We start from the raw sequence: 13257 nt of genomic DNA, 5'->3' as shown, positions 1-13257 counted from the left end.
TGCAACCTCACTGAATCCCAACTACAGAAACATCTGGTTGGAGATACATCCATTTCGAGTTCTGACTGTGATCACCTGGCTGTAAAATCCTCACATCCAACTGTAATTTATGTATAAGATTGTAATATTGTTTTATATGAATTTTTAGAAGGTTGTGTCAATAACAAACGCTTAGGATAAATATCGTTTGTTTCTGTACAATAAAAACTTTTAATTATTGTCATACAAAAGGCATATTGGCTCCCACGAGAATCCATTTCTATATATATATATATATATATATATATATATATATATATATATATATATATATAAAATATATATAAACAGAAAATTCAGCACTCACCATAGCAAGCTCACTTCTCCTCACAACATCAATAAATAAATGATGGGGGTTTAGTTAGTGAATTGGCCAATGCACGGAAGCCTGCAAACCGATCGCCAAGGTACCCCACCTTTATGCAGGTCCTACACTATCACAGAGTCTCAAAAATTAAAACCTGGCAACTGTATCACACATATATATATATAAACTGCTGCACTCCAGTCATCAGTAAAATTAAAAAGTTTTTAGTGAGTTACATGAATGTACAAATATGCACTCGTAGCCGATAGGCAGGAGACACCACACTGCCGGTTCCGGACCGCGCTTCCGCCTGCCGGGGCTTACGGGGCATCACTTCGGTGACGTCAGGCGACTGCAGCCGGAGTCACCACGGCAACGTGTACACTGTACACCGTTGCCAGGTTACTGCTGTGAGACCGCTGAGATGTCTCCCCGGCCCTCCACACGGAGTGCTGTGAATAAACCAGCATAAGGTACAGTAACCAGACCTAAAAATACAATCTTACATAATAAGAACAATGCAAATAACAACCAACACCATAATAAAGGTTGGTACTGCTGCTAACTGAAAAGTGCCTGAAACGAGAAACACTACATGGAGAAAAATTAGACTACTGCAAAAGTAACACTGAATCTACATAATGCAGGGATGTCCTCATATATAAATGGGCTGTTATATGCAGTCCAGATACCAGTTAATAAACACATAAGATACACCAGTAGTCCCAACTTCTAAATGAATTGCAGGAACACATTCCAATCATGTTGGGACCATGGGATATACGGTATTCAAAGTGTATATCCATTTGCTCTCACACCTAAGCAGCTTGCCGTTGCGATCACCCCCTCTGAGGGATGATGGTTGGTGGTCTATTAGGACATGTGGTCTATTTCATCATCGCGAGAGGATGGGCAGCCTGTAGAAAATGGCGTGCCACTGGTTGGTCCGCCATTGATGGTTGTGAGCGCTTTGCTAATGGACGACCGGTGCAATGCCATGCGTTCGCGGACAGCCCTCGTATTGCCCACGTTATATAGATTGCATGGACATATGATGGTATATACGACGTGTAGACAAACATGAAAGGGCATGATTAATTTGAAAGATTCTTGATATTTGTGGATGTTTAAATGTAGAACCGGAGATCGTGTGGGAGCAGGTGGTACATCTGGGACATTTATAACAACCCGGGGGTCTAGTCAAAAAATGGGGTACAGCTGCTGATCTTTTGAATCCCGTGATGTCCGAATGGACAACCATGTCTCGGATATTCCTTCCCCTCGTATAGCGCATATATATATATATATATATATATATATATATATATTATAGTTTGTTTATATTCCTCTTTAATTGGGGATTAAATGATTGTTCTTGGGGATATGACTCTTGCAGTAAATATTTATCTCTTTCGCATTCTAAAATACATTTATGTTTAATGTACCACTTAATGCTGTAATACTATACAGACTGCGGCGTTTAGGCTGCGTGTAAAGCTGCCCATACATTAGAAAGATTTTAGGGCCAATTGCACGATTTAGATGCATCGGACGATTCGCTGCCCCGCAGATCGTTTGTAATTTCCTCAGATCTTACCTGCTGCACGTAAGATCTGAAGCTATCGTTAATGACAGCATGCTTCTGGTTGTTGCCACTACTCTGATCTATAGCAAGATCTTAAAGATCTATCTTATGTGTATGCTCTATATCGTGAGTCCAGGACTGCCGGGGAGTATAAGGGAAATCATTTGCAACATCGCTCGTTTGGGAGTTGTTCTAATGTATGGCCAGCTTTAGACTTGAAGCCACTCAGGACCTACAATAGTCAAGTGTCAAAGCCTTTTGTTTTGCAGTGCACTGTTCATCTACATACAGCAGAGGCGCTAATTTGGTGAACTGAATTAATATTAAGGGGCAGATGTACTAAGCCTTGGAGATTGATAAAGTACCAGCCAACCAGCTCGTAACTGTCATTTCTCTATCGTCCTAGTGGATGCTGGGGTTCCTGAAAGGACCATGGGGAATAGCGGCTCCGCAGGAGACAGGGCACAAAAAGTAAAGCTTTAGGATCAGGTGGTGTGCACTGGCTCCTCCCCCTATGACCCTCCTCCAAGCCTCAGTTAGGTTTTTGTGCCCGGCCGAGAAGGGTGCAATCTAGGTGGCTCTCCTAAAGAGCTGCTTAGAAAAGTTTAGCTTAGGTTTTTTATTTTACAGTGAGTCCTGCTGGCAACAGGATCACTGCATCGAGGGACTTAGGGGAGAAGAAGTGAACTCACCTGCGTGCAGGATGGATTGGCTTCTTTGGCTACTGGACATTAGCTCCAGAGGGACGATCACAGGTACAGCCTGGATGGTCACCGGAGCCTCGCCGCCGGCCCCCTTGCAGATGCTGAAAAGAGAAGAAGGTCCAGAATCGGCGGCAGAAGACTCCTCAGTCTTCTTAAGGTAGCGCACAGCACTGCAGCTGTGCGCCATTGCTCTCAGCACACTTCACACGGCAGTCACTGAGGGTGCAGGGCGCTGGGGGGGGCGCCCTGGGCAGCAATGAAAATCCTTTTTTTGGCAAAAAATACCTCACATATAGCCTCCGGGGCTATATGGAGATATTTAACCCCTGCCAGAATCCATTTTTAAGCGGGAGACGAGCCCGCCGAAAAGGGGGCGGGGCCTATCTCCTCAGCACACAGCGCCATTTCCTCACACAGTTCCGCTGGTCAGGAAGGCTCCCAGGCTCTCCCCTGCACTGCACTACAGAAACAGGGTTAAATCAAGAGAGGGGGGGCAAAATTTGGCGAAATTGTGATTTTATAAAAGCAGCTATAAGGGAGCACTTATTATAAGGCTATCCCTGTAAAATATAGCGCTTTGGTGTGTGCTGGCAAACTCTCCCTCTGTCTCCCCAAGGGGCTAGTGGGGTCCTGTCCTCTATCAGAGCATTCCCTGTGTGTGTGTGCTATATGTCGGTACGTGTGTGTCGACATGTATGAGGACGATGTTGGTGAGGAGGCGGAGCAAATTGCCTGTAATGGTGATGTCACTCTCTAGGGAGTCGACACCGGAATGGATGGCTTATTTATGGAATTACGTGATAATGTCAACACGCTGCAAGGTCGGTTGGCGACATGAGACGGCTGGCAAACAAATTAGTACCTGTCCAGGCGTCTCAAACACCGTCAGGGGCGTTAAAACGTCCTTTTACCTCAGTCGGTCGACAGACACGGACACTGATTTCAGTGTCGACGGTGAAGAAACAAACGTATTTCCCTTTAGGGCCACACGTTACATGTTAAGGGCAATGAAGGAGGTGTTACATATTTCTGATACTACAAGTACCACAAAAGAGGGTATTATGTGGGATGTGAAAAAACTACCTGTAGTTTTTCCTGAATCAGATAAATTAAAGGAAGTGTGTGATGATGCGTGGGTTCCCCCCGATAGAAAATTATTGGCGGTATACCCTTTCCCGCCAGAAGTTAGGGCGCGTCGGGAAACACCCCTTAGGGTGGATAAGGCGCTCACACGCTTATCAAAACAAGTGGCGGTACCGTCTATAGATAGGGCCGTCCTCAAGGAGCCAGCTGACAGGAGGCTGGAAAATATCATAAAAAGTATATACACACATACTGGTGTTATACTGCGACCAGCGATCGCCTCAGCCTGGATGTGCAGAGCTGGGGTGGCTTGGTCGGATTCCCTGACTAAAAATATTGATACCCTTGACAGGGACAGTATTTTATTGACTATAGAGCATTTAAAGGATGCATTTCTATATATACGAGATGCACAGAGGGATATTTGCACTCTGGCATCAAGAGTAAGTGCGATGTCCATATCTGCCACAAGATGTTTATGGACACGACAGTGGTCAGGTGATGCAGATTCCAAACGGCACAAAGGTGTATTGCCGTATAAAGGAAGAGGAGTTATTTGGGGTCGGTCCATCGGACCTGGTGGCCACGGCAACTGCTGGAAAATCCACAGTTTTTACCCTAAGTCACATCTCTGCAGAAAAAGACACCGTCTTTTCAGCCTCAGTCCTTTCGTCCCTATAAGAGTCATATCTGCACAGGGATAGAGGAAAGGGAAGAAGACTGCAGCAGGCAGCCCATTCCCAGGAACAGAAGCCTTCCACCGCTTCTGCCAAGCTCTCAGCATGACGCTGGGACCGTACAGGACCCCTGGATCCTACAAGTAGTATCCCAGGGGTACAGATTGGAATGTCGAGACGTTTCCCCCTCGCAGGCTCCTGAAGTCTGCTTTACCAAGGTCTCCCTCCGACAAGGAGGCAGTATGGGAAACAATTCACAAGCTGTATTCCCAGCAGGTGATAATCAAATTACCCCTCCTACAACAAGGAAAGGGGTATTATTCCACACTATATTGTGGTACTGAAGCCAGAAGGCTAGGTGAGACCTATTTTAAATCTAAAAAAAAAAAAAAAAAAAAATTTTGAACACTTACAAAGGTTCAAATCAAGATGGAGTCACTCAGAGCAGTGATAACGAACCAGGAAGAAGGGGAATATATAGTGTCCCGGGACATCAGGGATGCTTACCTCCATGTCCCAAATTTGCCCTTCTCACTAAGGGTACTTCAGGTTCGTGGTACAGAACTGTCACTATCCGTTTCAGACGCTGCCGTTTGGATTGTCCACGGCACCCCGGGTCTTTACCAAGGTAATGGCCGAAATGATGATTCTTCTTCAAAGAAAAGGCGTCTTAATTATCCCTTACTTGGACGATCTCCTGATAAGGGCAAAGTCCAGGGAACAGTTGGAGGTCGGAGTAGCACTATCTCGGATACTGCTACAACAGCACGGGTGGATTCTAAATATTCCAAAATCGCAGCTGTTCCCGACGACACGTCTGCTGTGCCTAGGGATGATTCTGGACACAGTCCAGAAAAAGGTGTTTCTCCCGGAAGAGAAAGCCAGGGAGTTATCCGAGCTAGTCAGGAACCTCCTAAAACCAGGAAAAGAGGCTTCCTACGAAGCAATTCCATTCGGCAGATTTCACGCAAGAACTTTTCAGTGGGATCTGCTGGACAAATGGTCCGGATCGCATCTTCAGATGCATCAGCGGATAACCCTATATCCAAGGACAAGGGTGTCTCTCCTGTGGTGGTTACAGAGTGCTCATCTTCTAGAGGGCCGCAGATTCGGCATTCAGGATTGACCACGGAGGCCAGCCCGAGAGGCTGGGGAGCAGTCACACAAGGAAAAAATTTCCAGGGAGTGTGATCAAGTCTGGAGATTTTTCTCCACATAAATATACTGGAGCTAAGGGTAATTTTATGATGCTCTAAGCTTAGCAAGACCTCTGCTTCAAGGTCAGCCGGTATTGATCCAGTGGGAAAAACATCACGGCAGTCGCCCACGTAAACAGACAGGGCGGCACAAGAAGCAGGAGGGCAATGGCAAAAACTGCAAGGATTTTTCGCTGGGCGGAAAATCATGTGATAGCACTGTCAGCAGTGTTTCATTCCGGGAATGGAAACTGGGAAGCAGACTTCCTCAGCAGGCACGACCTCCACCCGGGAGAGTGGAAACTTCATCGGGAAGTTTTTCCACATGATTGTGAACCGTTGGGAAATACCAAAGGTGGACATGATGGCGTCCCGTCTGAACAAAAAACGGGACAGGTATTGCACCAGGTCAAGAGACCCTCAGGCAATAGCTGTGGACGTTCTGGTAACACCGTGGGTGTACCAGTCGGTGTATGTGTTCCCTCCTCTGCTTCTCATACCTAAGGTACTGAGAATTATAAGACGTAGAGGAGTAAGAACTATACTCATGGCTCCGGATTGGCCAAGAAGGACTTGGTACCCGGAACTTCAAGAGATGCTCACAGAGGACTTATGGCCTCTGCCGCTAAGAAGGGACTTGCTTCAGCAAGTACCATGTCTGTTCCAAGACTTACCGCAGCTGCGTTTGACGGCATGGTGGTGGAACGCCGGATCCTAAGGGAAAAAGGCATTCCGGAAGAGGTCATTCCTACCCTGGTCAAAGCCAGGAAGGAGGTGACCGCACAACATTATCACCACATGGGGCGAAAATATGTTGCGTGGTGTGAGGCCAGGAAGGCCCCACGAAGAAATTTCAACTCGGTCGATTCCTGCATTTCCTGCAAACAGGAGTGTCTATGGGCCTCAAATTGGGGTCCATTAAGGTTCAAATTTCGGCCCTGTCGATTTTCTTCCAGAAAGAATTGGCTTCAGTTCCTGAAGTCCAGAAGTTTGTCAAGGGAGTATTGCATATACAACCCCCTTTTGTGCCTCCAGTGGCACTGTGGGATCTCAACGTAGTTCTGGGATTCCTCAAATCACATTGGTTTAAAACCAGTCAAATCTGTGGATTTGAAGCATCTCACATGAAAAGTGACCATGCTCTTGGCCCTGGCCTGGGCCAGGCGAGTGTCAAATTGGTGGGTTTTTTTTTCTCAAAAAAGCCCATATCTGTTTGTCCATTCGGACAGGGCAGAGCTGCGGACTCGTCCCCAGTTCTCTCCCTAAGGTGGTGTCAGTGTTTCACCTGAACCAGCTTATTGTGGTGCCTTGCGCCTACTAAGGACTTGGAGGACTCCAAGTTGCTAGATGTTGTCAGGGCCCTGAAAATATAGGTTCCAGGACGGCTGGAGTCAGGAAAACTGACTTGCTGTTATCCTGTATGCACCCAACAAACTGGGTGCTCTTGCTTCTAAGCAGACTATTGCTAGTTGGATGTGTAATACAATTTAGCTTGCACATTCTGTGGCAGGCCTGCCACAGCCAAAATATGTAAATGCCCATTCCACAAGGAAGGTGGGCTCATCTTGGGCGGCTGCCCGAGGGGTCTCGGCTTTACAACTTTGCCGAGCGGCTACTTAGTCAGGGGCAAACACGTTTGTAAAATCCTACAAATTTGATACCCTGGCTAAGGAGGACCTGGAGTTCTCTCATTCGGTGCTGCAGAGTCATCCGCACTCTCCCGCCCGTTTGGGAGCTTTGGTATAATCCCCATGGTCCTTTCAGGAACCCCAGCATCCACTAGGACGATAGAGAAAATAAGAATTTACTTACCGATAATTCTATTTCTCGGAGTCCGTAGTGGATGCTGGGCGCCCATCCCAAGTGCGGATTATCTGCAATACTTGTACATAGTTACAAAAATCGGGTTATTATTGTTGTGAGCCATCTTTTCAGAGGCTCCGCTGTTATCATACTGTTAACTGGGTTCAGATCACAGGTTGTACAGTGTGATTGGTGTGGCTGGTATGAGTCTTACCCGGGATTCAAAATCCTTCCTTATTGTGTACGCTCGTCCGGGCACAGTATCCTAACTGAGGCTTGGAGGAGGGTCATAGGGGGAGGAGCCAGTGCACACCACCTGATCCTAAAGCTTTACTTTTTGTGCCCTGTCTCCTGCGGAGCCGCTATTCCCCATGGTCCTTTCAGGAACCCCAGCATCCACTACGGACTCCGAGAAATAGAATTATCGGTAAGTAAATTCTTATTTTTTCAAGCACAGCCTGTAACACAACAGTTAGGAGTTGATTAGCTGGTACTTTATCTCTCTCCAAGGCTTAATACATCTCCCCCATAGCCTGTCGTTTCATTAGGATCTATTGACATCATGTTGAGCCTGGAGATGTAGGGTTGCCACTAGTTCCTAATTCATTTTGTGGGCTGCTTTCACAGGAATGTTGATTCAAGCCACAAAATGGAGAACTGTATAGGTTACCTCCACTATAGTACATGATTGTGCCTGGCAGCCAGGAGGCAGACAGAGGCTCCTGCACAGCTTCTCAGATTATGTTCTAAACCAGTGGTTCTCAAACTCGGCCCTCAGGACCCCACACAGTTCATGTTTTCCAGGTCACCCGGCAGGTGCACTGTGTGTCACCAACTGTCACATTTTAGAAATACACATGTGACCTGGAAAACATGAACTGTGTGGGGTCCTGAGGGCCGAGTTTGAGAACCAGTGTTCTAAACAGTCTGGCCGGCCGAGCAGCATCCTCTGCCTGTTTCTCTGGCACCGCAGTCGATTTTGTGTTACGATGTTCCTTCTACATGATCTGGAATTCCTGCATTTGTTTATTTACCGTTTGGCTTTGGACTGGTTTTCCGCCCTTAGATTATGAGGGAGAGTGCTGTGTGAGCTGTAACCTCAAATACGTATTCTCCTTGGAAGCCTGAGGATCTAAACCAAACGGGTCAGACAGACTGTATACTTTTCATTGGTCCTGTGACATTTGCAGAGTGTGACTTCATTCCTTTCTTTATTTTTAGGTGCAAGATTACTTGAAGAGGTTTGAGAGCATACCAGATATGCTGGAGCTGGATCATCTCACGGTGTCAGGAGACGTGACCTTTGGGAAAAATGTTGTGCTGAAGGTGTGTACAGAACACGGAGTAAGGTCCCTTGAAGGCTCAGCCCTTCAGCATGCTGCCTATGATTCACCATTAGGTGTAATCGTTGCATCACCGCTATGTACAGTGTATGAGTAGATGTGGAGAATAATGCTTATACAGTACCATGCCTTTAGAACAATAGAGGGAGCAAACACAATGTTTGACTAAACTTCAGCAGTGTTGTAATGGGCAGTGTCGTAGCTGTTCTCTGTTTACCAAGTAAATAGCTCATGACATAAATTCAGGTTATTCTAAGACTATTTCACATAAGCAAACACCTCATATCTCAAAGCACCTTTAAAGAAATATAATTGGACGTTTATACTTATTAGTGTCACACTCTTTTTGCCTTATCGCTTAATAGTGTAAAAGGCACCAAAATGACACAAAATGTAAACTCTGTACTGTATACAAGCCAAAGTATAGGAGAAGGAAATCTAGACAAGGCCTATTTATTAGATATCCCAGGAATGTTTTTCAGAAAGATCTTTTTAGTTTCATTTATTTTTGAATGAATGTCCATTACATTTACCTGAGTGTGCATAGTTCTGTTTATCACAATACAGTCAGCAGCCGGCCATTTGTCTGTACCACACTAATAAACACTTCCAAAACATTATTATTAATGCAAGGATGTGTCCGTGAGAACTTTTAAGGCATGAAAAAAATATGCACAATGGTCAGCATTGTTCTGAACGCACAGAAGTAAATTTTAGTTCAAAATGACATTAAACACTTTGTAGAATTTAATTGTGCGTGATTCAAGTGGGGAACAGGAGGATATTGAACCACTACATTGCTGTCTGTTACAGCACCATTAAACATGAATATTCATGTTGGTCTAATATAACATATTCTTGCAACATTCATAAACTGTTTCTGTGGCATTTGCCTTTTTATGGTCTGAAAGAGTTAATGTTTTCATACAGAAATGTAAGACTTAGAAAAAATGGTTCCACGCGAGGCACACATCAGTGTCAGGGATAGTTCTACAGGTGGTGGACACAAAAGATAAAGCTTTTGTGAAAGATGTACATTTTTTTTATTAATATGGAGCTGGTCACAGATGCTACAGCCAAATGTGCACCAAAATTTTGCTCTTGTTAAAAACCTTTTTGGTCACATTGGGGCAGATGTATTACCCTGGTGAAGGCATAAGGAAGTGATAAACCAGTGTAAAATGCAAGGTGATAAACGCACCAGTCAGTCAGCTCCTAACTGTCAATTTACATATTGGAGCTGATTGGCTGGTGCGTTTATAACCTTGCATTTATCACTTCCTTATGCCTTCTCCAGGTTAATACATCTGCCCCATTATGTACAGTACTTCTACATGTACAGTTAAAACTTTTTTTTTTTTGTCCACCTTCATTGTGTAAGTATTGATATTGTGAATTGGACAGGATGACTACGTACCCTTCTTACTGCAATAGTCTGACCAGATCATAAGTTCAATGCTGTTCTGGCTGTCTCTATTTATAGAGAAAGGTAGTGGGAGTTGGGGACAAGGAGTGCTGCCACAAAGAAGACACCAGAGGGAAATATTCAGCCTGCTTCTAGATGACCTGGTAGTTCTCCACTTAAAATTAAGTCATGGCTGGACTCATCTGTCACTTATTTAATTCTTTATCCATTACTTCTGAAACAGACACGTTTTTATTGAAGACTAATTTATAATGGCTATTTTTAAATCAAATTATCTTTTTTTTTTTTTTACATAAGTATTTTATTCAGAGAAAAAAAGTTTTACATTACAGATCTTTCAAATCAGTGTAAACATTCATATACACAATGTCCTATTAACATCTGATCTGTATTAACATGAAAGAAAACAAAAAGAAGAGAAAGAAAAAGAGAGAAAATAAAAGGAAGGGAGAGAAAATGACAAATATAAGATCTAAAAATGTAAATCGATTGATGAGTATGCACATGCCCTTAAGACCCATAAATCAAATTATCTTAATGGTTATTTTAATGAAACTTAAAGAATTGCAAATTTAAATGTGGACTAAGACAAATCTAAATATTAACGGAGAAAGCTATAAAAAAAATTCCTAATAGTGTGATAGTGTTTTAGGGGTAAATTTATTAAAGGTCTGGTTTGTGGTTTTTGGTCGATTTTCTGTCAGTTATTAAAACGCCTATTTATTAAAGTTAAAACTGAAGAAAGACCTTACCTAAAACCTGACTGTAGAACATTGGACAAACTATCAATGTTTTTACATAGAGAAGAATAGGATTTGCAGATTTACTAAAGGTTGGTTTAAAAACCAACCAGAAAAAACAATGGCAGAACGATGGGAAACTTGCTCAAACAATAGACTTGCCTGAGGCAGGCAAGTTTGAGAGAAGCACTGCACAGATCCGTATGATCTGTGCAGGCGAGTTTGGTTAAAATGTAATGAATAAATGCTTGGGCACCCTCCCTAAGAATCACTAACCATCCTAAGACCTTCCAGCCATGGCTGGTATAAGAAAACTGGGAAGAAAATAGGCATGGGGTTTCAACTCCTCTTTTCTGATATCCAGCACCAGGTAGAACCAGCTGGGGGGGGATAATGTTATCACAAGGAGACACACAGTGTGGGGTACCCCTCCCCTGGCCTGGAATTCCTTGAAGTCAGGAAACCCCCCTCCAAAAAGGAGTCCCCCTCTTGAGGAACTCTCAGGCCTAGGCTGAAAGTCTGGGGCTATTCCTCGCAGTTTTGGTGGTGGTGGGTGCTGGGTAAATTTGTAAAAAATAAATTTAAAAAAAGATAATATATGGAACAACAAGTGCCAGCATGCTTGGGCATTAAGATCCCTCTGGCACCTATAGTCTGCCTATAAAGAAAAAATGAAGTGCCACAGAATGCGGACACCCCTTAGTCTTTTTGCAGAAAACTCCTTAAGTGCCTTTATCTTTTCTTCCATATAAATCCTTTTACTTTGTCCTGTCAGCCATATTGAGATGTGGGGGGGGGGGGAGGGGGGGGAGGGGGAGAATGTAATAGGAAGTTTACAGAGGTCTGGGATTTCGGCCGAGATTGCCCATATTTATAAAGTGGCAATCATTTACAAGGCAAAATCATGGAACTCTGTAAAATGGGACTTTATTACATTTACCCTGTACTCTGTCTTTCAGAATAAATTATCTTGAGGAGTGTTGCTGAGATGTAAGGAGGTATATGGGGGGGCAGGGTAGGAAATTATTTGTGGCATGGCCAGATCTAGAAATCATCTACAAATATGAGCAGGCATTCTTTAGTTACATCTACCTTGCTCAGGAAGACCATATAAAAAAAGTCTAACATATCTATACCGCCCAATTGTGGCTGAGGAGGGGAGAAACTTCCACGTGTTTCATTCAGTCAGGAATAAAGATTATAATTTGATCTACATTTCATTTATTTCACTCTGAGATCATACTACGTCAGACTTATGATGCAAGACATTCTCATTACTGAATTCTAGGCTGCTTGTGAGTAACTCAATTAATCTGTTTGTTTTCTTTGTCTAGGGTACAGTAATCATCATTGCAAATCATGGGGACCGAATCGATATCCCCCCCGGTGCAGTATTAGAAAACAAAATAGTGTCTGGAAACCTTCGGATCTTGGATCACTGAGATCTCCTCTGCACATATTTTTATGAATGATGTACAGTGCATAGAAAGATTTCCAGTCCAGTTGGTCGGTGGCCATCTGATCGGACTGCTGTCGCCGGTTCACACTTTTGTCAGTATTGTATTGTAGTCTGTGTGTTATATAGTATTTACATGGAAAAAAGAGGCCCACGCTATATTAGCAAGCAATAAATATTATATTTAGTAATCTAACAAGAAGAGAGAATCCCTGGGAATGGTGAAGTGTATTTAAAGTGCAATACTGTCCTGACGTGAAGAAAAATAAAAGGAAAAATGAAGACCCGTGTGTAGTGTTACTATTGGGTTAGCACTTCTGTCCCTGAGATGCAGCAACAGCACTAGGAAACATCATGTCAGGATAGATCTAGAATATACAATTTTTTAGGTTAGTTATCAATTCCAGGCTTCGTGTTTTGTGGTAACTTAATCTATATTGCTGGGTCAGTAAATATTCCACAGGCTTCCAGAGACAGGAATCCTTAAATCATGGCCTGTTATGAAAACTTGAGGGTTGAGGTAGAGAGCCATTGGGTTAGTGTATTACTCAGGGCAGTGCTCAAAGTGGGAATTTAGAAGTGGGGTATTGAAATTTGAAACAACCCACCCCCTCCATTCCCCATATTTTCATCCTCTGTAACTCTCTTACTCCCTATATACTCTTGTTTGTGTCTGATCAACTGCATCTTTCCTTTATTTACCCCCTACACCTCACTGCTACCCTTTCAGCCCCTGCTTCTATCTCACCCCCTGCACCTCTCACTCCCCTATCTCACCCGCTATTCCTCCCCATTCCCCTCTCTCACCTTACACAATTCTCACGGCCTGCTTCCCTCTCTCACGAACTGATTCCTTTTGTCACCCCCTGCCCCTCTCTCTGATGCCCTCTCACCCAGT

The 13257-nt window shown here is 43.9% G+C and overlaps 1 protein-coding gene across 3 annotated transcripts in view; it reads left to right on the top strand.

Annotated features, from left to right (window-relative positions):
• The window catches only part of UGP2 (UDP-glucose pyrophosphorylase 2), a 188729-nt gene extending 176088 nt beyond the window's left edge, over positions 1–12641 (top strand). For all 3 annotated transcript variants that reach the window (XM_063918448.1, XM_063918447.1, XM_063918446.1), the window contains exons 9-10: positions 8616–8720; positions 12238–12641. In XM_063918448.1, coding sequence (XP_063774518.1) covers positions 8616–8720; positions 12238–12345 — 213 coding nt within the window. In that variant the 3' untranslated portion in view covers positions 12346–12641. The remainder of the gene's footprint in view (positions 1–8615; positions 8721–12237) is intronic.
• Positions 12642–13257: the final 616 nt, after the last annotated feature.

The sequence above is a fragment of the Pseudophryne corroboree genome, chromosome 4 (genome assembly GCF_028390025.1).
Source record: "Pseudophryne corroboree isolate aPseCor3 chromosome 4, aPseCor3.hap2, whole genome shotgun sequence".
NCBI classification, from domain to species: domain Eukaryota; kingdom Metazoa; phylum Chordata; class Amphibia; order Anura; family Myobatrachidae; genus Pseudophryne; species Pseudophryne corroboree.
This window is presented reverse-complemented; position numbering and strand designations above follow the sequence as displayed.